A 26,972-nucleotide genomic window follows, 5' to 3' on the forward strand; every position below is an offset into this window, starting at 1 on the left:
AATATTTACACTCCTAATATAGAAGAAATGATATCTCCTAAATATAATGGCTAACGACAATGATAATAAATAAGCATAATGACAATATCTCAATAATCTCAATAGATCACCTTGAAAATACCTTGATTTTAAATCATTCCAAATTGCTTCTGCTTTGTCCATCATAAAACACTTTGTCGAGTAGAATCTGAGACAGAGTGAATAAGCCACGAAGCCACCACATCGTTGCATCGATTCCATGCTTGGTATGATGGATCCTTCTTATCAGGTTCAACTGCGATGCCGTCAACGAATTAGAGCTTGTTTTTAGCGCCTAGGGCTGTCATCACAGATAAGCACCATGAGTGATAGTTATTCACGTCAAGAACCTAACAAACCAAGGGAGTAACATGGTTTTCACTAGGGTGCAAATACAAGAAACTGAGAGCAGAAGTATGGATAGGAACAGATTCAGTCATGGTGAAGGAAGATTCAAGAATGAAAGAATCAGGAAGAAAGCAAGACAGTGAAGAGAAGAACAGAAGAACTAGAGCAGCAGCACTTTCAAAAGAAGTGCTTTGATACCATCTGAGATAATTCCAAGAAACGTGATCGTAATGATTGAGGCATTCTTCTCATGTAAAGAAGCATTTGCATAACTATGCATGATGAGAAACAGAGAAACTCGGAGCGTGAAGAAAAGGAAAAGAACTTTATTTCTGAAGAAGAAAGTTACTGGTAAGTCTGGAAAGAAAGAGAAATGGGTATAAAAAAATAATCGAAATGGTTACAACGGTAAAACTGAAAATACGCTCAAGGGTAAGTACGGGTGCTGTGCGTATTAATTATTTTCAATTTTCTGTTCATTCTGAGAAGCTTTTTAGTATAAAAATCCTAAAACCCTGAATACACATATATAATGGAGAATACAACATAAGGCACCACAGATCACCATGTACGTTTCCAAATTGAAATATAAGATAAAATTACAACCCTAATTTCAAACTGGATAGAAGGTGAAGTTACAAAATTTACCAAAAAGGAGTAAAAGTAAGGCATTAATGAAGGAGTAAAACAAAAAGGGGTAACTATTGGATTGAATAAAGATGTTTATCGATTTCTTCGCAATCGTTGAATATGTTAAACTCATTAAGCAGTGAAATGTGTAAATTGAATGGTTTGTCGAAAAAAGAGAAAGTACAAGGCATAAGGAAATCTTAAAATCAAAATACACTAACTATTAAATCAAAAGAGATGAATTTGAAAGTATAAGGCATCAGGAAATCTTAAGATCTTTTATTTATTTTAAAAAAAATTATGAAGCTGACACATGTCCAAGATTTCTATTAATATTCATTTCATTTCTATATTTTATAGATTATTAGATAGATAGATGTCTTACCACTCTTGATTAAAAAAAAATGAGGCTATATTGTAATTATATGGAAAAGTGTAATTATTAATTAACAAGAAAATGCTATATTGTGTAGATAATTGACATAAGATTCTAATTTATAAACTCGTTGCCTTCACGCTAATCAAGAAATGGAGAGGGTCAATACTATATAATAATTATTTTTGGAATATTAGGATAAACAACTTAGAGGTGTCATCAATAAATTTAATTACGAAGCAAGGAGGCAAAATAATTTAAAATGATTGCGCAGGAATATGTCATAAATTAATGCTATTAACTTATGCATATAAGTTGTTGCAAATATCAAGATGTTGTGCATGCCCAACCAAAGTTATATGAGTTTCACTGCGGAGTTGTATCCACCATCACATGGTATTCATGTTTCTTTCATTTCCTATTACCTTATCTAAGCTATGGTAATAAAGTTCTCTCTTTCTCCGTTCCCATCAATCAATTTTTCTCTATCGCCCCTCTAACATGCTAATTGTTACATGGTTGCTTGAACTCGTTTCTTTAGAATTTAACCGTAAATCTTCTTCAGCCAAAACATTTCTCGAAATGAAACCATGTTCTTTGGGCTCAAGCAGTTCCATTTGAGTCTCCAACATTAGAATCACGGACGCCATTGTAGGCCTATCTTTTGGGTATTGCTGCACACACAAAAGACTAACGTGGAGACATCGCAGCACTTCTGCTATAATGCATGACTCCTTCATGCTAGAATCAACCAACTCCAGTGCCTTCCCTGTTTTCCATAACATCCATGCCTGTGTCACAGTAATATAAGAATCGTTTTATATATATATTTCAACTACGCATACATTTATTGAAAGTAGATTCAAACTCTTACATGACCAACTAGGTTAAGACTCTCGTCTGTGTGATAAAGTCCTCGATTTTTCTTTCCACATACAATCTCTAACATTAAAATGCCAAAGCTGAAGACATCTGATTTCACAGAAAATAATCCATCAACAGCGTATTCTGGTGCCATATACCCACTGCAAAAATACACATTACATCAAAAACAATGTTTATAGAAAAAAGAAATTTGGTGTTGGTTACCGAGACACTCACTAAGTCCCAACTACTCTTCTTGTGTTTCCTTCAATCTGGTCCCCTCCAAAAATTCTGGCCAATCCAAAGTCTGATATTTTTGGGTTCAAATTTTTATCAAGAAGTATGTTGCTTGCTTTGAGATCTCTATGAATAATCCTTAATCGGGAATCTTGATGAAGATACATAAGTCCCCTTGCAATGCCACATATTATGTGGAACCGTTGAGGCCACTCTAGCAAATTACTTTTTCTATCATCTGTTTATTCAAGAAAAAATGTTGTTAAAAACTGAATAATCATTTGACTAACATATGCTTCTATCACTGAAGTCACTAACAACCAAATCTAGGCTTTGTTGATTTTGCATACCAAATATGAAGGAATCTAGGCTGCCATTTGTCATGTATTCATAAACTAGCATTTTTTCTTGTCCCTGAATGCAGCAACCAAGAAGTTTAACAAGATTTCGATGTTGAAGTTTTGCAATCAATTTGACTTCATTTATGAACTCTGTCGCTCCTTGCCACGAGCTCCTTGACAGAGTCTTTACAGCAATTTCTTGCATATCAAGTAATACCCCCTGCATACTCAGGATTATGAGGGGATTCTAGGCACTAATATTTATGTTTCTGCCTTTTTTTTCTTAAGAATTATTACCTTGTACACAGGTCCAAAACCACCTTGTCCAATCTTATTTTCTACGGAGAAGTTGTTAGTGGCAGTTGCAATTGTGAATAGATCAAACAATTGGACCTCAAGATCATCCACTTGGTTTTGATGGAGTTCTCTTGCCAATGATTTCTCTACCAAACGATGGAAGGACTTCATGATGTTAATATAAAATATGTGCCGGTATAATTGAAAATAGTGTTGAATGAAGAAGAAAATATATATTCTTTTCAATATTATATAGAAAGTTGTTAAACTTGATAAATGTCTAATAATAATTAATGAAATACAAAGGCATGTTAAAATGCTACTAGATCTACACTTGTTGCATGAAGTTTAAGTGTTCCCATTGCAGTACTTACAGTTTAAGAGTTTGTAAAGAAACTGAAATTATAAACGAAAATTATACTGTTTATATTCATGTCAATCTTTCAAAATTTATAATATAATACATTTAACATCAGTGTAGACTTCTAACACCAAGTATTGTTTCCTTCTTTAAAAAAAATATCATTTCTCACAATTATCTCTAAGTAATTATGTACTCATTGATACCATGAAGTTAAGAGGGTTTCCTTTATTATTGTACATAAATTGTCTTATCACACTTATTAAGGATAGATTCTACGTCTTATCTGCTGTGAAAAAAGCGCAGTCATGTGTTCAAGTAAAAAACTGTGAATAAACAAATTTACCAGATTTGTTCCTGCGGATTCTGCAGAATAAATAGGAGCATAATAGAACACCACAAACGGCTGCAACGGTGGAAACAACTATTGGAAGCGTTTTCATCTTATTGTGGCTATAAACAGGTTCTGGAGGGTTGAAACAGATGAAAGATAAAGTTAAAGAGTGATTTTAGACTTTTCAAAGTTGTAATTTAATGAAAAGATCAAAAGTTAGGTTGATCTTGAGCTTACCTAACTCTGAAGCAGGCATTCTGATATATAGATCTTGTCCTCCTGTTTCAAACTGTCTCATATCAATGAGATCTCCGAACCAAATGACACATCCACTACCTCCATTTCTTATGTCTGAATTAGAATAGGCCATGCAAGAACAATTACTCAAACACTTCACTCTGCATTCCTCTAAACCAATACGCTCATCCAACCAAGTATGTGTAGTATCTGGAACTTTCAGCCCTTCAAATTTGTTAAACCCATCTTCGTCTTTACCTCTGCAACTCAACGGTTCATTACGGACACATCCTCCACGCCAATCAGACAAGTTCCATTTTTGTGGCGACTTTGGTTTGAAACCTTTCAAACATTGACAGACTTGGGTTTGGGTTCTCATGCAGTTCCCATAGGGTCCACAGAGTCCGTAAGTGTCACAAAACTCACTGGGGTAGTATCCAATCGGGCTCCAATTTTGATCATCCTCATTCCACACATAGCGATACGCTTTACCCGTTTCGTTTGTTACTGTAAATGAGATGGTTTCACTATTTGCAAGGGTATATGAGTAGTAAATCTCATTCATATTGATGACCATATTGAAATAGAAAATGGTGTTGTTATATAGACTTGGTGTTCCACTAAAATATAGGCCATTCCAAGGTCCAAACCTGAATAATTTTTGTGTTCCCTTCATTATATAAATCTCTGGATACTTATAGAGTTTTAAAACCCGAGAAAAGTCTCCTGGGGATGGATCATCTGGATTCTTCCAAGAAATATATTTCCATTCGAAACCAGTTCGGAGGTCCCATCCTAACTTCATCCCTGGCAAGAGTGTATCAGATGGATAGTTAAAGCTTTGCCATAAATATTCTTCTTTGTTTGTTTCTCCCTTATTTCTTATCACAAGATTCCCACTTTCCAAGAGTTCTGCCACCGGATTCTGTGCTTGTTTGTGAGAGGTGGTGTTCCAAACAAGAGACCCATTTTGGGTGAGAAGAAGATTGCCAGTGGTGTTGAGTGTTAAGATACCCGAGGAATCATTGATGGGGTTGTCCCTATTAGCAACCCAAAGGACTTTCCGCACTGGGATATTCTTGTACCAAAGTCCCAGGTAACGTTTATGGGAATTACCAGGGCTGAAGAACCCAAGTTCATACTTTCCATCAGTTGACACCAAAGTCTCCCCATCATTTATGGTTTCGGACACTTCGATAGAACTTATTGCTGTGGAAGTTTTGAGAGAAGGGACAAATATGCATGCAACCATAAGCATGAAAAGATGAATGTCCATTGTGTCACAGCTTTTGTGTGTAGATTTAGCTAAGCTTATATTAAACTCAGGATAAGATTAGTGTGGCTGACATGTGTGTTCATTATAACTTGATCTCTTTCGAAAGGTTGAGTATACGTTGGTTCTTCTTTCTAAGTTGACTTTTAAGTCAAGCACAGACTCCATTTATTTTGGGGAAACTATTGAACGACGTGTGTGGTTCTTAATAGTCCTCACTTACAATTTGTATTTATTCTTATTCTTTATCTTAAATTGAAAGACCTAAATACTTGTTACACGTAATGCTGGGTCACTTGATATTTTGTTTTCTCTTTTTCTTTGAGTTTTGTTCGACAATTTTTTTTTGTTATATTTATTAGAATTATAATTTTTTGGTTTATTTCAATTTTCTATACTCTGCAATCCAATAGCATTAAAGAATGTGTACTTACCTTCCATCCATACTAGAAATTAATATTAGATAAATATAATTATATAATAGATATAATAACGAATCATATACAGGATTATGAGTCTAATTACTACAAGAATGTAGCATTGAGTTACGAAGCCAAAACCGACGCTAGGAGGAAGTTCACGTTGGTCCACTGATGGTGTGGTGCACCATGCCATTTTCCTGGACTCAAAGACTATTTGTGTCAATCAAGAGTAATGAAGATTTACGACTCAATTTGCGTCAGTTTAACTGAATAAATTACATTAAAATATAATAATATTTTTTTATGTGTGCCCTAAGCCCACTCAAAATGGAAATAAAAAAAAAATGTTTAAAATAGGTTTGAGTGGGTGTAACTTGGGCATAGTCGACACAAACTATTTAAATTAAATTAATGGCGTCGGTTTAACGAGGGTGTGGCCGACGCAAATGTATGCGAATTTAGAAAAGAAATATTTGTTTCCAGACACATTCTAGATGCTGTATCTAGTATCGTTTCAAGCATCTTAAAGACTGCATCCAAACACATCCAATAATTAGCAAACAAAGTTAAAAATATTGTGACTTAAATGAGGTCAAATTACAAGTTATACAAAGCCTATAAATCTAAGATCAAAATAAGAAAAGTCTAACGCCAATGTCATTACAGCCACATTACGGTCAACATTTTCCTTTTTTTTACAATGCACATCACACTCTATCAAAGTAATGCCAAGCATTCACATATCACACTTGGTCAAAAGCAAAAACTAATCAATAACATAATCAACCCAAAGAAAAAACTAAATAATAAATTACTAATTACTCATCCATTTCATTGTTTTTACTTCTACGATCTATCTATATTACAATTTCTTATTTCCCTAAAATATATTACTTAAATTACCTATCATTTAATCACTAAATTTATAAACAAGTTTAATGACTTAATAATTAAGTTACTCAAAGGGACTAAAATAACTAATTAGTCCTAATTATAATTATTTTCTATCCCTAAATTATAAATTTCAGTTTTAAACATCTTATAATTAATTTCAGAGTAGATTTAGTATCAAGGACAAACAATAATTTAATGGAATCGGACACAAGTCTCTGTTGGTATCGCACAGCGGAATGTTTTAGCGTTTGGACAAAAACCAAGAGGAGGGTGAATTGGGTTCTTAATAAAAATTGTGCTTTTAATATTTTCTCTTTTAATGTCAAAGATCAATTAAAATTCTTTCCTTTATTTTCTAATAAACACAATAAAATAAAGAGAGTAGAGAAGAGAAAATTGCACAAAAGTATTTATACTGGTTCGGATCAAAAGACCCTACGTCCAGTTGTTAATCTTTCAAAAACGAGATTAACTAAATCACTAAAATAAACCAAACTTACAATCAATGATAAGAAAGATTAGGGTTTAGAAAACACCTCTCTTGAATCACACAAGAGATGAAGACACCTCCCTTGAAATCCACAAGGGATGAAAACACCTTCCTTGAATCACACAAGGAATGAACACCTCCTTTGAATCCCACAAAGGATGATCGGCTTCTCCTAGCAACAGCAGCAGCACTCAATCACTCAAGATCCCACTTGATGAAAGTTATCGCTCTACCCACACTAGGTTTTTCAAAGCCTTCCCACAGAGAGTTCTCAAGTACTCAGACTTCTCTAACTTCTGTATTTTGATAATGAAAGCCTATCACTCTATTTATAGAAGCCTATTTAGAAATTAGGTTAAGAATATGAAAAGTTAAGTCGCAACTGCCATAGATAATCAATTATCATAAGTGATAATCGATTATCACAGAAACTTTTATGAAAATATTTTTCGTTTTGTGATAATCTATTATCAGTCAGGATAATCTATTATCAACAGTGATAATCGATTACTCCAGAGGCTTTTCTCAAAAATCAGTTTTAATTGAGATAATCGATTATCACTAAGAATAATCGATTATTCCAGTGAGTTTTGCAAATAAATAAAATTCTCTTAGTGCTCTACTCCTTGGGTTTTGCCTTTTGACTCTTGACATACTAATTTAACTATTTCAAATAACATACACATATTACAAGACCTAAATAACTAAACCCCTAAGTCTTCAATGTATCTCTTGAATCGAAGCATTCTTTTAAGTCTTCAACATTTTTCCATGCATCATCATCAAGTCTTCCATACTTCTTCATAAGTCATCATCATCATCAAAACTCCTTATTCGAGGAAGATGTTTATCTTCTTCTTTTTGTCAACAGTCTCCCCCAGCCCCTAAACACACACTATATGACTCATGAGATGAATTGAATTTTATTATGATTAGTTAAAAGTGCTTTATACTCTAGCTATTTCTAATTGATTGAATTTCTTTATGAAAAAGATAGGGAACAATTTTAAAACTTATGAATGTAGGGAAAAGGATATAAAAAGAGACATGGATAAGAAAGAAGAAATAAACCAATGGGAAAAGAAAAAGGATAATTGCACTCAAGTCAATTCAATTAATGTTGACAGTGAATTCAATGTGTATATGGAGTGTGCACTCATCATCATCTCTTATCAAAGGGGTCACAAACCATAACAGAGAAAAAAAGCATTTATGGAAAAGAAATTGATAAATATACCTTGAATCAGTTAAATATTTTATGTTTGAGATTGAGCCTATAGATATTTCTGCTTACATGAAAACAAAAAGAGTTTCAGATTTGGTCATGGAAAGGCTTTTGTTGTTGATATGGGAAGTTAGAAGAAGATGGATTAGGCAACTAATAACAACACATATGATATTTAGCCTTTAATAGAGATATTTCTTAGTGATGAAAAACATTACAACCTCAATAGTTTCATCCTTGGTCCAAAGCAACTATTCATGAATCAACAATGCAAGGGCTTCAATCACTTACCTCTTCACAAACCCTCCTACCATTGCAAACGAAATCATGAACCCTTCATCTCACCATCCTTTCAATCGCCTCCTAATTGAGCCTCAAAATCACCTTTCCTATCGCATAGAATCAACGCAGAATCACAACGTTGTTCACTTAGAGTGCTGCTTTACAAGCATTGTTTGCAAGCGTAGAGGAAGGAAAAGGAGATAACTTGTGCCATTCAAGCTCGACGTAGAGAAAGGGGAAACAAATTTCTTGCTCACTTGCTAACTTCGTCGTCACCATTGAAGCTCACTTGCTCAAGGAAATGTGGCAGAATTGGAGAAAACGAACTCCAACTCGTGGCAAAAAGGGGGAAAACTAAAACCCTAACTTCGCATAAACACAAAAAAGAGGCTCACTCCGGCACTTAAGGAAGGCTCGCTTTGGCACTCGTTGAGAAGGCAAAAAAGAACCCTCTGGCAGAAACAAAGGAGGCAAAACTGAAATTGGGAAAGGGGAAATTGGCTGAAGTAAAAGCCACCTGATAACTTAACCTAATAACTTTTTTTCTTTTAATTAAGTGTAGTATGCGTCGGCTATCCGACATTTTTAATTTCGAGTGATGCGCCGACCAAGCCGACGAAAAGGTCAAAAGAATTTATAGGACTAATTTCCTTTTAATAAATTCAAATGAATTTTGTAGAGTCCGTTGTGCGTTGGTTAAGCCAACGCCCTATGCGTCCCCATGACAACCAGCGCTATTTTTGGAAGCTAAATACCAACATTCTTGTAGTGCAATATATCTCAAATCACACTAAATCAGATAATCGATTCACATTAAATAATAAATATTTTATCAATTTGTTATAAAATAAAGCTAATAATAACGAGAATAAGTAAAGGAAGAATAGAGATGAAAGAATGGGTAGCAACTTTTCTGTATGTCTTATTACTTAGGAAGGGTCCTATTTATAGATACAACATGGTAACCCATAAAGGATACAAATCAAATAATTATTAAAAATATTTTACATAAAAGTAAATCATATAAGTATCAACCATATCAACCATACGAGTAACTGTATCAAATCAATGGATGACTATTAATTCCTAACACTCCCCCTTGGTGTCCATTGATAAGAGAATGTGCCTCATTAAAACCTTACTAGGAAAAACCCTTTGGGATAAAAACTTAGTGAAGGAAAAAGAGTACACCATTCTATATAATATTGTTCTTTACATCTTTCTCCCCCTCGTGTAAACTTACATCATTAAGATGACAGAGTCCAATTTTGTAAACCAATTGCTTAAAAGTTCTCCTTAGCAAAGACTTTGTAAATAAATCCGCTAGATTTTCGCATGAACGAATCTTTTGGATCTCTACATATTGAACAATGCACTATTGTCTTCATATATGGTTGTTGATTCCATTCTTCTCAAGGATAGACCACAAATTTGTCACACGTGTTGAATTATAGACCTTAACTAAACATATTCATGACTTAACTCATGTAATGCTAAAAATTATGCATGATTTTGACGATGTTGTTGTTATGGTCTCTTTCACATATCGTCATGAAATAATTTTGCTACCACATGTGAATAAATATTTTGTTTATGATCAACCATTTGTGATATTGTAAGAATATAATAAATAACATGCATATGCATAATCCATTAGATCCAATTTTGAATCATTTGGATAAAATAATTCCATATTCGTAGTACCCCTTAAGGTAACAAAGTATATATTTTTTACTCCAATCCATTGTCTTCTTGTAGGTTATATCTTACTTAACAAATTTACAGCAAATGCAATATCACGTCAAATATAATTAGTAAGATACATTAGTGCTCTTATTACACTAAGATATGGTACTTCTAGACCAAGAAGATCTTCATCATTTTCTTGAGGTCTAAGAAGAGCCTTTATCAACATCAAACGACCTCACAACTATTAGAGCGCATAATGGATGTGACTCGTCCATTTAGAACATTTTACGCATCTTAATTATATAAGTCTCTTGATCTATAAAAAACACCTTTGTTTAAATACTCAATATGTAATCTCAAACAAAAATTTTTCCTTTTCAAGATCCTTATATCAAATTCTTTCTTTAAGCAATCAATTGCCTTTGTGAATTCATTAGGAGTTCCAACGATGTTTATGTCATTTACATAAACAATAATTATGGCAAATTCATTTTTGGATCTTTTCATATAAATACAAGAACAAATAGAATCATTTCTATATGCTTCTTTTAATAAGTACCCAATAAGACAGTTATGCCATACACGTCCTAATTGCTTTAATCAATAAAAGGGCTTGTTCAATTTTATTGAATAACCCTCTTTAGAATTTGCCTTGATAGGTAAATAAAATCCTTCGGAGATTTTCATATAAATATGATTCTCAAGAGAACCGTACAAATAGGTTGTAACATCATCCATTAGATGTAAATGCAAACATTGTTGTGCAACTAAGATAATCAAATATTGAAATGTTGTTGCATCCAATATTAGTGAATATATCTTTTCACAAATCAATATAAGATTTTGTGAAAAACCTTGAGCAACCAATTGTGCTTTGTATCTAACAATTTCATCATTCTTAATTTGATTTTTGCGCAAAAATTCATATGTACCCGATGCGTTTCATACCTTCAGGTGTGCGAACTATAGGTCCAAAAACCTTCTGTTTAGCAAGTAAATCTCACTACAAGTCATTGACCAAAAACCAACTACATAATAGAGTATTTGTGATAACTTGTTGGTTTGATGCGAATCAATAATGCAACATGGATAACATGGTAGTGGCCATGTGGTATGAAATCAAAAGATAAAGTTCCTTTGACTTATGCTTGCATATATTGACTGATATTTATATATATGTATATCTAGCTCACCCTGTCTGTTTGTGATTGGTGATGATCGTGTAATTCGTTACACAAGAGCATACGATGTTACAGGTGGACCTATTGAGGCATACAGCCAGAGTGTGGGCTATCTTGGCAATTTTCTATAGAGTTTTATCACTTTATTGATTTTAAGGATTTTGTAAACATTTTATTTCCATCAGAGTTGGAACTTGTAGTTGATATTTATAATTTGTGGATTTTGGAATTTATGGAGATTTAATAAAGGTTTTAATTTTCCCCCATTTTTAGGAAAAGGTAGTTTTAATTAATCCCTTTACCTTATCTATTTTATTTTATTTATTTAAAATTCGCAATATTCGATCGGGATGTTACACCATGAACGAAAAAAATCGTCCAAACCAATCACCAAAAAAATCACATACTAACACAAATAACACAACAATAAATCCCTCACTTGGAATCACACAAACATATATATATATATATATATTACATTTACTGATTTCAAACCGTACAGCGACTAACCCACTATGGGTTCAACAAGTTATTCAAAACAAGGGGTCCAAAACGAGCAGGGCTTTAAATAATACCACTTTTAACAACATCAACAACATTCAACAAAACATCATCCAATTAGGGGTTTCATTAAAGGTTTGAACATAGAGAAGAACACAAAGGCGTTGTCGCGCTGGTGTGTCGCATTTTTTAATTTTCAAGAAATTTAAGTTAAGATCAATAACAAATATATAATTAATTTTTAAAATAGTTTTTAAATGTAAAATTAAAAAAAAAAGATATGTACAATTTTTTTAAAAGAATGATTTAAAACAAAAAAGGTTTTTAGAATAACAGTTAAAAATAAATTATTTATAAAATAATTAAAGGTAAAACTGGTATTATAAAATGTGGATACAAAAGAGGAAATCCTCTTTATATATTACTAGCTTAAGCACAAGCGCTATCCCGCTGTGTGTACGCATTTTTTTAATATGTATGATATTATATTAGTAGTTGATGATATTATAATGTTATTAAGGTAATAATCAAAATAAAATTATATTTATAAAAAATAAAGTGATATGTATAGAGAAAATATGAGAAAATAACTATTGATGAATGAGAAAAAAAGAAGAACAAGTCAAGTAAATAGTTTTATAAAAACTTGTAAAAGTAATAGTTAATTTTTAAAGGTTTAACAAATAATTACATTGTAAAAAGTAAAATTTGAATTATATTATAGAGGATAAAATTAGAATTATGAAATGTGGACATAAAAGAGGGAATCCTCTTTATATATACTTATAGATTATAGATATTAAAACTAAGAAGTGAATCACTTTCCCTAAATAATTTTTCATTTCCCCCATTTCTCAGTGCCACGAATCCACACTTTTAAACTTTCCCTTCAACATTTGAAACCTCCAATTTTCTCAACCTTCTTTTTCTTCAATTGAGCCCTAGTTGCAACCCTCCTCTTCTCCTCGATTGATTTTGCGTGCTGCTGCTTCGGATTGGAGGAGTAACAGATACTGTTGGAAAAAACTCACACACGCTAAAAGAATATGCAATGTAACTCACTGTGGTATTTTTCATTGATGGAGAATGGGCTATTATATAGCCAATTACAAACCAAATATTAACAAATCAAACTAAATCTTAATCTAATATAATCTTATCTAATATCCCATATTATCAAACTAAATCTTAGATACTCCAACTAACTAAAATAACAACTAACTTAAATCTAATTCACCAAATATAAAATACCCTATCACTTTGCTAAATAAAAACAACTCCATAATCTAAAACATAATCTAAATATTATCTAAAAAAATTAAAGATTATCCAACAAAACTCCTCCATAATCTTAAATTTTTTCTTCTCTCATCCCGAACAATCTTTTATTTCCATAGCTGACTTGTTTTTCTCTTTAACCGACGTGATCTTCTCTTTGTCCAACTTGATCTTCTCTTTGACCAGCTTCATCTTAACCTTGATTGACTTACACTTTGTTCGGAAAATTTCCATGCCTTCTTCACACTAAACTTATCATCCATTCCAAGTCGCTACTTCTCATCTTGCACCTCTAGTACAACTCTCATATCCTTCTCGGCATGCAACTGCTCTTCTTGTTCAAGATCTGAGCTATCCACAATCCACGCCAAGCTATCCGAGCTAACTAGACGCTCTACCAAGCTACTTAGGCTCCTTGCTAAGCTTTTCAAGGTGATCACTTGCTCCCCCAAACGATCTGGGCACTCCACTTGCTCCACCAAGCTATTCAAACTTCCTATCAAGCTAACTAAGTTGGCATCATGCTCCACCAAGCTCTCCACATGCTCCATCGAGTTCTCCACATGCTCCACTAAGCTCCCCAAGTCCCTTTTCAACTTATCTAAGATCTCCACAATCTTTGCCAAGCTTTTCGAGCTATTTGCAGGTCTTGACGACCTCTCCATGCTAGTAGACTGATTTATGACACTCAACCTTATTGCTAACTTCTCCACTTGTTTGTGCTCATCTATTCTCTTTCATTTTCATATCGCATTGCTTTAATTTGCTTACCAGACTCTTTCTTCACCACACCGTTCCGAACAAATCCTGCATCGCCTTCAATGTCCACACGTTTCAAACACCTTTTCTACAAGATGTTCAACTCCAATTTGTACACCCGAATTTTCTTTTTTTCTACATGGGCTGCTAGCCAACCGTGTTTGTCCTTCAAGTATAGTACCTGGTTCTTTATCATAATTGAGTTTCCTTTCTCCACTATCTAACCTATGCTCAAAATATTACTCTTCAGCTCGGGAATATAGTAGTCCCTGATTTCTCCAACCTGTCCATCCTTCTACATGTGCCGAATTGTTCCACGCCCTCTTATTACCATCTTGGAATCATCTCCACATGACACTAATCTGGCCTCCACCTTGGTGAGTTCGTTGAAGAAACTCTTATCTCCACACATGTGATTGCTCGCTCTAGTGTCCAGAAACCAAATCAAGTTTAAACAACCTGGACTAAGCTCCTCATCTGATCTCCTTTCCTTCACACGGCCTGAATGCCACTCAGCTTCCAATTCACCGCTCTTGAGTTCGGCATCTGAGTTTTGCATCATCATTAAAATACCTATCTCTTCATCGTCATCTTCCTCTGTGAGAAGATTTTTCTCCTTTTTTTCCGACTGACAATATTTTGCTATATGACCGACCTTGCCACAGTTGTAGCAACTTGCCAATCAACATTCTCTTGCATAATGGCCATACTTGCCACACCTGAAGCATTTCACTTCTAACTTGGACCAATCTCCTTGGCCCCTTTCTTGACCACGACCATGCCAATTCTGCTGCCTGGTCTGATCTGTGCTCTCTTCAACATCATCTCGGTCACGTCCACCTCGACCTCGGCTATCTCGTCCTCTGTCACCTCGTCTACCACCTCATCCTCTACCTCCAGGACCTCGGCTCTAAGTATTCCGAGTTTCATCCAAATCAAGTTATGCCTTTAGTGCTTGATCACGCAGTTCGTGCTTCTTCCCTCTCCTTTGTTCATGGGCCTCTAGTGACTCGACAAGTTCTTCCATTGAGAGAACTGACAGGTCCTTCGACTCCTCAATGGCGCATACGATGCTCTCGAAACCATCTATTAGTGATCTCAAGATTTTCTCCATAACCCAGCTTGCTGGCATTGGCTCTCCATTCTTGCCGAGTTGGTTGGCCACCTTCTCTACCCGAGTTATGTACTTGGTTATCTACTCTTTATCTTCCATCTTCAGCCCTTCAAACTCTCCTCGTAGAGCTTAAAGTCGGACTTGGCTAACCCAGTCGTTCCCTTTGTGTGCAACCTCCAGAATATCCCATGCTTCCTTTGAAGATGCAACGTTTGCAATCTTCTCGAAGCCTGACTCATCCAACACATTGTACAAGAAATACCAAGCTGACTTGTCTTTCACTCACATCTTCTTCAACGCTGTAATTTGGGCCGCCGTTTGATTTGCGTGTTATTCGTATCCGCTCTCCACTATATCCCAAATGTCTTGGGATCCCAGAAGGGTCTTCATCTGTAGACACTAATTATCATAATTGGTTTTCTTCGTTAATTGTGGCACCGTCATACCATTCACAACTTTTGCCATCTCTCCTCTTTTATTTTTCAAAGCACTCAAGCGCACACTTTTTTCACTCCCTCTCTCTCTTCCCTCGGTACTTAGAGCATAAAGCTCTTATACCACTTTGTTGGAAAAAACTCACACACGCTAAAAGAATATGCAATGTAACTCACTATGGTATTTTTCATTGATGGAGAATGGGCTATTATATAGCCAATTACAAACCAAATATTAATAAATCAAACTAAATCTTAATCTAATATAATATTATCTAATATCCCATATTATCAAACTAAATCTTAGATACTCCAACTAACTTAAATCTAATTCACCAAATATAAAATACCCTAAATAAAAACAACTACATAATCTAAAACATAATCTAAATATTATCTAACAAAATTAAAGATTATCCAACATATACGACGATGGTTGTCACGGTGGGCGTCGATAATGGAGCGTCATGTTCTTCTTCAAACTCTTCGTCCTCTTGGATATCGGCTTCCTCACACTCTCTATGGTGGTAGTGGTGTAGCGACACCAAGCCAGAATCAACCCCATTGTGTGTCCCCTGCATACTTCCTGCCATAAATGCCCCACTTGGGATAATTTTCAGGCATTGATTTGGGATTCCCATATTCTTAGGGTTTGATTATTCCTTTTCTCTTTTAGTATTCTCATATTCTCATTCTCTTCTGATTTGGTGATTTTGAATTCTTAGATTTAGGGTTTCATTTTATCTTTGTTTTTGTTTGGTTGAAATCAATTTTATTCTTGATGATTGCTAACTATTGAACACAAGTAGTTTTATTTCAGCTTGAGAGTTGTAACACTTGGTGTATTTCGCGTATATAACATAGGGGTTGTGTTATGTATTTGTTTGGATTATTTATGGCTTGGATGGATTTTGTTGTTTGTTTGACCGATTTGTATAGTTCTGGATGAGTTATATATTGAATAATTCTTTCCAGTTTGGGTAAAATAATTTTAAATCTTTTATTATATTTCTATTATGCTTAGGCTAAGCCGATGCATACTAAACTGATAATTATAATTTTTTTTTTGTCAGTAGCCAACGAGAATCAAGTAGCTACCTTTCGTTCTCATTTGGTCGACGCAAAAAGAGGCTTTGCATTTTTGATTTTGGCGTGGTTTACGTCCCCTCTCTAAACCGAAGCAATCTACTTATTTGCCTGCGCTTAACCTTGTAGCATCCCATTTTGGTCGACATATTTGCCAACATTCTTGTATACTCACTAATAACAAGAAGTTATTTGGATTTCTTTTTCTATTATACATAAATAGTCCTATCGCACTTACTAAGAATGTTGTCTTACTTTTGTGTAAAAGATAAATAAGTTTCTTACCCATCTTTCACTACAAGAATACGCTTGATTAGAGTCGAAAATACTGTGTGGGTTTATCGTCGGACGTTATTTGAGTGGGTTAAAACAACGTTACACTTACGAAAAAAATTATTTAAATACTATCGTCGGTTTAGCCGATGCAAAGGTAAATATTTTTCATAAAAAAATAATGAAAGTTATAAAAATCTATCAGAGAGAGAAGATAAAAATTTTATAGTACGCAACTTAAATATAGAAAAATGCAAAAAACATTAAAATATTATTATATCTTACGCTAAAGAAAAAAAAAATCAATATCAAAACAAAATTTTTAAAGGAGATTGTTTTAACTTTTCCCCTTCTCTCAGCAACCCTTCTCACTTTACCCTTTTCCGTTCAAACCCTCTCCTTCCCATTTTCTCAACCCTCTTCTTCAATCAAACCTAGATCCAGTCACAACTCAACTTTTTTTTTTCAATTTGTCGAGCCATAAAGAAGTTCCAAGCAATGCCCTGCTGATTGAGCCTTAGGTGGCGGCTTCTTCTCCTCAATTAGCTTTGTGTGCTACTGCTTTGGATTGGAGGAGTCACTGATAACAATGGTGGTGGCGGTGGTGGGCGTCGATAGTGGAGTAGCTCAGCTGTTTGAGATCGCAATATTAACGACAAGAGCGGGAGAGGGAGAGGGCTCATTTTCTTCTTCGACGCCTTCGTCTTCCTGGATATCTGCATCCTAATGCTTTGTATGGTGGAGTTACTGCGGCATCAACGTCAATGTTGTTGTGTATGCCCTACATACCTCCTGCCATATATATGCACCGTTGGGGATGATTCTCAAGCACTAATTTGGGATTTTGAGATTCTTAGGGTTTGATTATTCCTCTTCTCTTGTTATATGTTCTCTTGTGATTTGGGATTTTTAAATTTAGGGTTTGATTCTATATGTGTCTTTATTGTTGAAATTGATTTTATCTTTGATGATTCTTGGCTTTTGAACGGGAGTAGTTTTATTTCGATTTAGTGTTATAATTGGTGTGTATTTCTGCTTAGTATGTGAAACGTCAATTTTTGCTTATGACATCAAGTGTTTTGTGTTTGTTGTTCTCCTATTTGTGGTTTGTGGCATGAATCTGTTTTTTCCTTTGATTAAGTTGTATAATTTAGAATTAAATGACACTACTGGATGCGTTATATATTTGCACAATTCTTCCTTGTTTGTGTAAAAGAATTTTATTTTTTTTATTACACGCAGTTTAAATTCTTCATTGTGTTTTTTTCTTTAGCGTCGGCTAAGCCAACAATAACTAAGAAGCTACACTTCGTTCCCGTTCAACCGACGCAAGAAGGCATTGCATCGATATTTTTGGCGTGGTGCATGTTCCATCTCTGGACCGACGCAAATTAACTATTTGCGTGGACTTTCAATTTGGGGCATCCCATTTTAGCCGACGCAATTTGCCAACATTCTTGTAGTGTTTGATTACTTTTGTGTAAAAGATAAATAAGTATCTTACCCATCTTTGATAAATTTGCTAGTTAAAATAGTTTATATTATTAAGTTTCTTTTAGCTTACATACTTTTCAGTCGAATAAAATAAATTGATCTTGAAATCCAAATTCATATGAAATTACTTTGGACTTTTTTCATGTATAGTATATACTTCTATCCATTTAAATCTATTTTCATTTTTTTTTTCTGAACCCCTAGTCTAGTTTTTAGATTTCTCTATTTTCTGTGCCTCATGATTCACTACTAAAATCTCGTATATTTTGTAGGAATGTTTTTCGAAAGTTACATTAAATTTATAAAATTCAGGCTAAAAAAGTTCATGCGCGCGAACTCCCATCTCTTTATAGCTAGCCACTTTAAAATCCTTCAAACAAGTTGACTTTTAAACAATTCAGACAAGTTAAATCTTAACTAATATGGACTCTTGCAGTTTGCAACACTACCAATATGACATCACTAGGAAATTATGGGTTTCATTCAAGTCCAATGGTTTTGTTTCTGGCACCGTGATAAAGAAAATATTCAAACAAGAATGAATAGATTTACTTGAAAAAATTTAGCTGGATGGAACATTGTTCAGTGATAAAGATTGAATGAAGATCGACCAATTGTGAACCAAAGACATGGAAGGGAGAGACTTGACAATAAAGACTACATGCAAGAAGATGGAAAATATCCCTAAACAAATTATTCCTACTTTACGACTAATATCTATTAAATTTTTAAATTAAAAAATAAAATAAATATTATTATATTAAGTTAGGTATTAAAAATCCTAGAAGATAAGAGCAGGAGGCTAAATTTTTCTTGTAATAAAGTCCAAACTCGTGCCTCACCCTAATCCAACTTTTACTGAAAATATTCGTTTTGACAATGATTAGGTTTGATTTTTCTTTTGTCTTGTATTAAGCGGGTATGGAGTAGTTCGGATGGGTTTTCTCATTCTAGGGGATATTAAACGATAATGGTCGAATAGTTTGAATTATTACAGTTAAAATGGTGTACGCAATTAATAAATTGGAATTTGATTTTTCAGAAATTTTGAATTTGTAATTTGTTTGCTAGTTTTTTATTTTTATATAAGATTTAGACTAAAAAATAATGCATAAGTAAATGTTAGATTAATTTTAGGTTTAATTACTCGGAACATATTCAGTTTGGTTCCAAAATTTCAAAATGATACCCTCTTAAGTTTGTCTCAATTTAGTACCCAAATTCGTAATGTGCATAAATGTAGTACCCTCCGTTAAGTTTTCGCAAACACCGTTAAGTACCTTGCCACGTCCTCTGGTTTTTTGAATTTTTTTGAATTTTAAAAAAATGTCACGTGTCAAATCCTTGATGTGACACGTGGCATTGTTAGTGACATGTGGCAACGTAGCTGCTAAGTGTCATTATCTTTGTCTTGATTTCAATTTAGTCCCCACATGTGTCTATTTGTTTCAATTTAGTACCCATATATGTTTATTTGTTTCAATTTAGTTCTACTCTATTTGTTTAAATTTTGTTCAAATATATATATTTTTTAAATAGAGAAATATTGTATCTCTTTTAAGACAAAATTTATTATTTATATAAATGTTATATTGATATTTACTAAAAATGACTTATAAAATTAAGTATTGAAAGTTATATTAAAGTTAATGGTAAAAGTCATGAATAACATATTTATGTTTTGTTACATTTATATTTGTTATACTCATGAATAACAAAGTTTTGATAAATTTGTTATTCATGGCTTTTACTATTAACTTTAATATAAATTTCAATACTTAATTTTATAAGTCATATTTAATAACAAATATAAATATAAAATATATATAAATAATAAATTTGGTCTTAAGTAGGAATGGCAATATGGGTTTGGCGTGTCGGACCGGTCCGCAGGCCCGAAAAAAAATACGAGACGGGCCAAGAGAGTGACGCCTCCATCGTCACTAGATCGTCGAATTGCTTCTCTCTTGCTGCCTCCATCGTCGCAGACTTGCAGACGCAGTGGTTCATCGATTTTCTTCTCTCCCTACTGCCTCCATCACACCGCCATGACAAGTTGGTGCCACCGGAACAACAAGGATCGCGTCACCAGACCAGATCTTCAAATTTCTTCTCACTTGTTGGCTCCATCGTCGCAGCTCGCAGACGTAGTGGTTTGTCGATTTTCTTCTCTTTCTGCTGCCTCGATCGCACCACCGTGACGAGTTGGTGCCTCCATCGCACGCGCACCGGTGACGACGGTGCTGGACTACAACTCGCGATTTCCCTCGTAGACGCAATGTTTCTTTCCCTCGCAGACACATAGTTTCTTTCCCTCACATCTGGACTGCAACTCGCTATTTCCAAACACCATTGCATCAAATCCTTTCCGATTGACAGTAAATTGAGCGGGGTTTTACCGGAGTAGGGTTTTTCTTCCAAATTGGGGATTCAAATTTGTGGCTAACGGGCTTTTGCGAAATTGAGAGGTATGGCAGCAACTTGTTAATTGAATTGCTTTGAAATTGTATCTTGAATTGGTTTTATGTTTTCTAAAATTGTCACTGAATTGGTTTGACGTTTTCTGAATTTGTGGCTGAATGATTTGTTGATTGTTGTTTTGGTTTTCTACTGGTTTTGATGTTTTGATCTGCTTCCTGGCGTCACCACCATTGCAGGGCATTTCTATTGTAGTCATTTGTTGTTTGTTACCTGCTTTCTTTGCCGCTCTGTGCATCATTTCTACTGTAGTGATTTGTGGTGCCCACCCACTGCTAAAATTGGTATTTGTTGTAGTGATTTGTGGTCTACTATAAGAATGGATGATAATGATGTTCATATACCCCTTTGCGAAAATGAAATTGAGGATGATGATGTTACTGAAAAACAATCTGAAACTGTTGAGAATGATAAAAGGAAAATTGAAGCTAACACATCTGATTGTTGGAGATATTTTACTAAGCTTGAGGTGGATAAGGATGAAAAAGAAAGAGCAAAGTGTAATAGTTGCAACAAGATATTTATGTGTGGTGGAAGAAAATATGGAACTTCACATTTGAATCGTCATGTTATGAAATGTGATAAAATAAAAAGTGAAGATATTGGTCAAATGATGTTAAATATACAAGGAAAATTGAAGGGAAAGAAAATAGATCAATCAGTACATCGTCAATTGTTGTGTGATCTAATTGTTAGGCACAATTTGCCTTATAGTTTTGTTGAGTATCCTGAACTTAGGAATTGGATTAGCTACTTGTGTCCTTATGCAATTATGGTTACTAGAAACACTATTAAGGCAGATATTGGGAGAATGTATGACAAAGAAAAGTCAGTGCTTAAGAATCTGCTTGTTTCTATTCCTAGTAGGATTTGCTTGACTTCTGATTTGTGGACATCAATTAATACTGAGGGATTTATAGCTTTGACTGCCCATTTTATGGACTTGATTTGGAAATTAAATAGCAAGCTTCTAAACTTTTGTCACATGCCCCCTCCCCACACAGGTTTTGAGTTGTCTAAGAAAGTTTATGAACTTTTGTAAGATTGGGGATTAGAGAAAAAAGTATTTTCTATCACTTTGGATAGTGCTTCTGCTAATGATGTGCTTCAAAATTCCTTAAGAACTCAACTTAATCTACATAATGGCTTGATATGTGGGGAAATTTGATTGTGCAAGAAGGTTTAAAGGTGCTAGGAAATTCTTTGGATCTAATTAGAAATAGCATCAAATATGTTAGGGGTTCAGAGACTAGAATGATCAAATTTAAACAATGTATTGACAAATTTGATGATATTGAATATTCACATGGGTTGTCTCTTGATGTCCCTACACGATGGAACTCGACATACTTGATGCTCAAAGGTGCATTAAAATATCGGTGTGTTTTTGGAAGCTTGTCATTGGTTGACTAATGTTACAAATATTGCCCATTAGAGGAAGATTGGGACAGGGTTGAAAAAAATTGTAAGTTTTTATTGCCTTTCTATGACATGACAAACTTAATTTCTGCCACAAGTTATCCTACTGCGAACTTGTATTTCTTACAAGTTTGGAATTTAAAGTTTGTTGCTGGAGAATCTTAAGGATGGGGATGAAGTAATAAAGAATATGGCTGAGTTGATGATGGTAAAATTTCAACAGTATTGGGATGAATATAGTATTGTGCTTGCTTTTGGGGCAATTTTAGACCCAAGAATGAAACTCCAAACATTGGCCTATTGCTTTGAAAAAATTGATCCATTCACTTCTAAATCCAAGTTGGCAAGAATCAAGGAAAAATTGTACAACTTTTTTGCTGAATATAGTAAAAGTTTTCCAACAACAACATCATCAAATCCTCTAAAGCGCAAACAAGGAAAATCTTCTTCCTCATCCGCTTCTCTTCCACATCTAAGCCTATTTTATGTAAGTTTATGGTTTCATTTCATTTCAAGTTATTTTTTATACAATTCTTAATTAGGATTTTACAAACTTATTTGTTCAATGTTGTAATAGGAATTAAAAGAGTGCAATAATGAATTAGGCGATAGATTTGGAAAGAACCAAGTAGAGACATATTTGGAGGAACCAAATCTAGGTTTTCGATTTTTGGAGCATATGGATGTGCTAGAATTGTGAAAAAATAATAGTCTAAGATTTTCTGAACTATCCATTAAGGCTAGAAACCTTTTAAGCATTCCAATAACAACCGTGGCATCTGAATCTTCTTTCAGCATTGGATCTCGGATCGTTAACAAATATAGGAGTCGACTTTTGCCCGAGAATGTGGAATCCAATATTTGCATTTCTAGTTGGAAGCATGGTTTTGTTGAGGGTAATTATTTGATTCTTACTTGATATTACTTTTATTGTGATTTCATTCATACATATTAATTACTGTTTTTGTTTATATGTATGCACATATGACGTAGAAGAAATTGTCAACTTCCAAAATGTGGAGCTAAATGAAGGGTCCTCTGTTGTTGTTGCATCAAATGTTATAACCGTGGGAGCTGAAGAACAATAGAATACCACCATCTTTCTTGGATTGTTTTTTTTATTTGCACCATCTTTCTTGGACTATTTTTTTAATTTGGACTATTGTGTTGTTGTTTTGATGTTTTTTATTGAACTTGATACTCCAAGACTTGATTTTATAGAGTGTTTTGTTATGTTATTTATTGCAATTGTCCATGACCTATTTTTTTATGATTTTATGATGTCCAAGATCTATTTTAAAATGTCCAGGATGTGTGTTTTTTTTTTCTGTAAATCAAGCTGCCCAATTCATGCGGGCCAGCCCGCAGGCCCGCGAGCTAACAGATCTACGGGACAGGCCGTGTGTTCCCAGCCTGCCTTGCCATCCCTAGGCTTAAAGGAGACACAATATTTCTCTATTTTGTAAAAAAATATTTGGATAAAATTGAAACAAATAGAACGGGTACTAAATTGAAACAAATAAACATATATGGGTACTAAATTGAAATAAATAGACATATATGAGGACTAAGTTGAAATCAAGACAATGACACTTGGCAGGTACCTTACCACGTGGTGATACCTTGCCACGTGTCACTAACAATGCCACGTGTCATATCAAGGATTTGACACGTGCCATTTTTAAAAAAAATTAGAAAAATTAAAAATTAAAAATTAAATTAAAAAAATTAAAAAACACATGGCAAGGTGCTTAACGATGTTTGCGAAAACTTAATAGAGGGTACTACATTGATGCACATTACGAATTTGGGTACTAAATTGAGACTAACTTTAAAAGTGGATACCATTTTGAGATTTTTTAACCAAACTGGGTATGTTCCAAGTAATTAAGCCTTAATTTTAAAAGATGTAAAAAATTCAAATTTAATAAAGATGTTGGATTTACCGTAGTCAACAAAAATGATGTTGTGTTTACATTTTTATTTCCCGTATTTTGTAAAATCTACCATATTGAGACTAGACATTAGAGATAGTGAAAACAAATCCAAGAAATGTAGTAAACAATAAATTAGGTTACCCATATTCAATGTAACGTCTTATTTTAATAGATAAATTTATTCAAATAAAACATCGTACATATTATAATATCTAAAGGTACGAGACTTAAAGTATAAGAGATAATACAATCACCCCAATATACCAAAAGAAAAACAAGGTACTACATGATGCCAGGAACCAAATACAAGAGTTTCAATAAATGACCAAGAGTTTGCCCATGAGCACAGGATTAGAATATAATAATAACTCTTCAATGTGGGCTCGACAACGGCCCAACACTAAACCATGTCCAACTAAGTTGCAGCATCCCCATTGCCACTATGATCCCTAGGATTTCCCACATCTGTTCACATCAATAATTTGATGATCTTCGCAAAAGGGAAAAACCACACACGAGACACACAAGCAAATAAAAAGGGTAAGCTAGAGTATAAAGATTTTGAACATACAATTGAGCATGAAATTTAAAGGTCAAGAATACAGAAATCAACCAAGCATGTGGTAGCAACAAAGCAAGACTCTAAGACTCAAATATTCGGATAGATATAATGAGACACCACCACAAAACCTTACCAAGAGAGTCATGAAATTACATCCTAAACCATGAGGCACCACCATGAGATATCACCAAGAGATTCATGGACTTATGTCCTAAACCATGAGGCACACCATGAGATCTCACCAAGAGATTCATAGAATTACGTCCTAAATCATAAGGCACCACCATGAGATCTCACTAAGAGATACATGGAATTACGTCCTAAACCATGAGGCACCACCATGAGATCTCACTAAGAGATTCATGGAATTATGTCCTAAACCATGAGGCACAACCATGAGATCTCACTAAGAGATTAACTGAATTACACCCTAAACCATGAGGCACCACCATGAGATCTCACTGAGAGATTCGTGGAATTACGTCCAAAACCATACCATAATCATGTCTCACCAACCAAACATAGAATTATCATGCATACCAAACCTTATGCTCATATTCAACCATCCATCCAATCATACTTCATACAAATAATCATGCTAAGCTAATGACAATACTAATCCAACCAGCCAAAATAATGATTCATGCATTTGCTCATACTAAGCCTATCAATTCTCGTCCCATCGTGTCATATAAAATACATACCAGGCATCATACATAACCTTTTTTAAAGTAACAGACCAACCAATCATTAGAAACATGCATTTATCCAATCCACATGGTCAATCTCACTCAGGCTAAGGAGCTCTCGCTCAGGCGAGAGGAACCCCTCGCTCAAGCTACTAACTCTCGTTTGGGCGAGATTACAAACAGAGTGTATGTCGAGGTCTCGCCCAAGCGAGACTACTCTCGCTCAGGTGAGTGGCCATCGCTTAGGCAAGTCCTCGAAAAAGAGAGGGAGATGAGCTGTTGTTGTTCTCGCTCAGGCGAGAGCTCCTTACTTAAGCGAAAACTTCTGTTTTGAGCGACCAACCCGCTCACCTAGGCGAGTTTTGCAGAACTCACCAGCTCTCACGCATGCCATGCCAGATTCAAACAAGGAATATACACCATACAATGTTCATACCATCACGAAAACAATTTAAACATGCAAGAACACAAGGATAGTCCAATAATAGGAAAAATAATCATAAATATGCGAGACCCTAGCTGATGGGCTGAAAATAAAAGAGAGGTTTGGGCTGGGATCCCCTTTGAGTTCAACTAGTTTTTCATGCCAAGAGAATCTCATGTATGGACCATTATAATCCATGATATAAGAGTTAACCATGGAAAACCAATGAACTCCCAAAACCATATTTTTTCCAGACAAGTCCAATGGATACAAATCAACAGAAAAATGTTGGATATCCAAGGTGAGATTAACATTAGGACAGAAAGGAAGAGCAAGGTAAAAATTCATTGTTACCTATCATTACACATACTGGGTGTGGTATTAGTAGGTGGGTGAAGAAACTAGGCCACTCTATGTTGGATGGAATTATGGGTTGCCTCACTATCAACCAAGATCTAGATTGCATAGCCTCTGATGGACCTTGTAACCCGAAAGGTTCGTTGGTCCATTCACTAGAGAAGGCATGGAGACTAATGAGACTTGCTTCCTGCTGTGCATCTTCAACGATTTCGCTGTCCGCCGGAGATATGTTCACATCAAGACCCTTTGAGTCAAAACTAGTGAGAAGTAAGAATTGAGGTTTATAGTGGCTCTCTCTTGTATATCGTTTATCACAATTAAAACAAAGATTCTTCTCGTGTCATGTCTGTATTTCTGCTTCTTAGAGATGTTTAATTGGGAGTTTGGTTGAGGGTGTTGGGAGAAGCGGAGGGAGAGGTTTAAGGGGGTGGCTGCACTATTAATGGTAGGTGAAAAGCAAGGGAGTCTGGGTTAGTTTGCAGAAAGATGCTATGAGATCGTCAAAATTGGATGGAGCAAACATAAGCTCTAAAGCACGGAGAAAAGTGTCCCAAGAAGTGACTAAATTGTTGTTGGACATCCATTGGAACAAAGCGAGAGTCGGACCATCACGGTAGAGGAAAAGATTAGAGTTCTATGGGCAATAGGCATTTGATGATAATAAA

General features: G+C 34.6%; 1 protein-coding gene and 1 long non-coding RNA gene across 2 annotated transcripts; one reads left to right on the forward strand and one right to left on the reverse strand.

Annotated features, from left to right (window-relative positions):
- Positions 1 to 1,690: 1,690 nt before the first annotated feature.
- Positions 1,691 to 5,319, reverse strand: LOC114169619 (G-type lectin S-receptor-like serine/threonine-protein kinase At4g27290). Its single transcript, XM_028054856.1, has 7 exons — positions 4,044 to 5,319; positions 3,819 to 3,938; positions 3,112 to 3,257; positions 2,824 to 3,034; positions 2,474 to 2,711; positions 2,247 to 2,397; positions 1,691 to 2,163 (listed from the first exon to the last, which is right to left on the reverse strand). The coding sequence occupies exons 1-7, from the start codon at positions 5,317 to 5,319 to the stop codon at positions 1,858 to 1,860; spliced, it is 2,448 nt and encodes an 815-aa protein (XP_027910657.1). The 3' UTR covers positions 1,691 to 1,857.
- A 14,997-nt stretch (positions 5,320 to 20,316) lies between these two features.
- Positions 20,317 to 23,637, forward strand: LOC114169621. Its single transcript, XR_003600972.1, has 2 exons — positions 20,317 to 20,906; positions 23,131 to 23,637. It is a non-coding gene; the product is annotated as an uncharacterized LOC114169621 (long non-coding RNA).
- Positions 23,638 to 26,972: the final 3,335 nt, after the last annotated feature.

Source organism: Vigna unguiculata, chromosome 11 (genome assembly GCF_004118075.2).
Source record: "Vigna unguiculata cultivar IT97K-499-35 chromosome 11, ASM411807v1, whole genome shotgun sequence".
NCBI lineage: Eukaryota > Viridiplantae > Streptophyta > Magnoliopsida > Fabales > Fabaceae > Vigna > Vigna unguiculata.

Excerpts from the sequence above, each read along its gene's own strand:
- LOC114169619 (XM_028054856.1), bottom strand. The coding sequence starts at position 5,319 with ATGGACATTCATCTTTTCATGCTTATGGTTGCATGCATATTTGTCCCT. Across the intron at positions 2,712-2,823 it reads CCTAGATTCCTTCATATTTG|ATGATAGAAAAAGTAATTTG; the intron begins GTATGCAAAATC and ends TTGAATAAACAG. Across the intron at positions 2,164-2,246 it reads GTCTTAACCTAGTTGGTCAT|GCATGGATGTTATGGAAAAC; the intron begins GTAAGAGTTTGA and ends ACTGTGACACAG.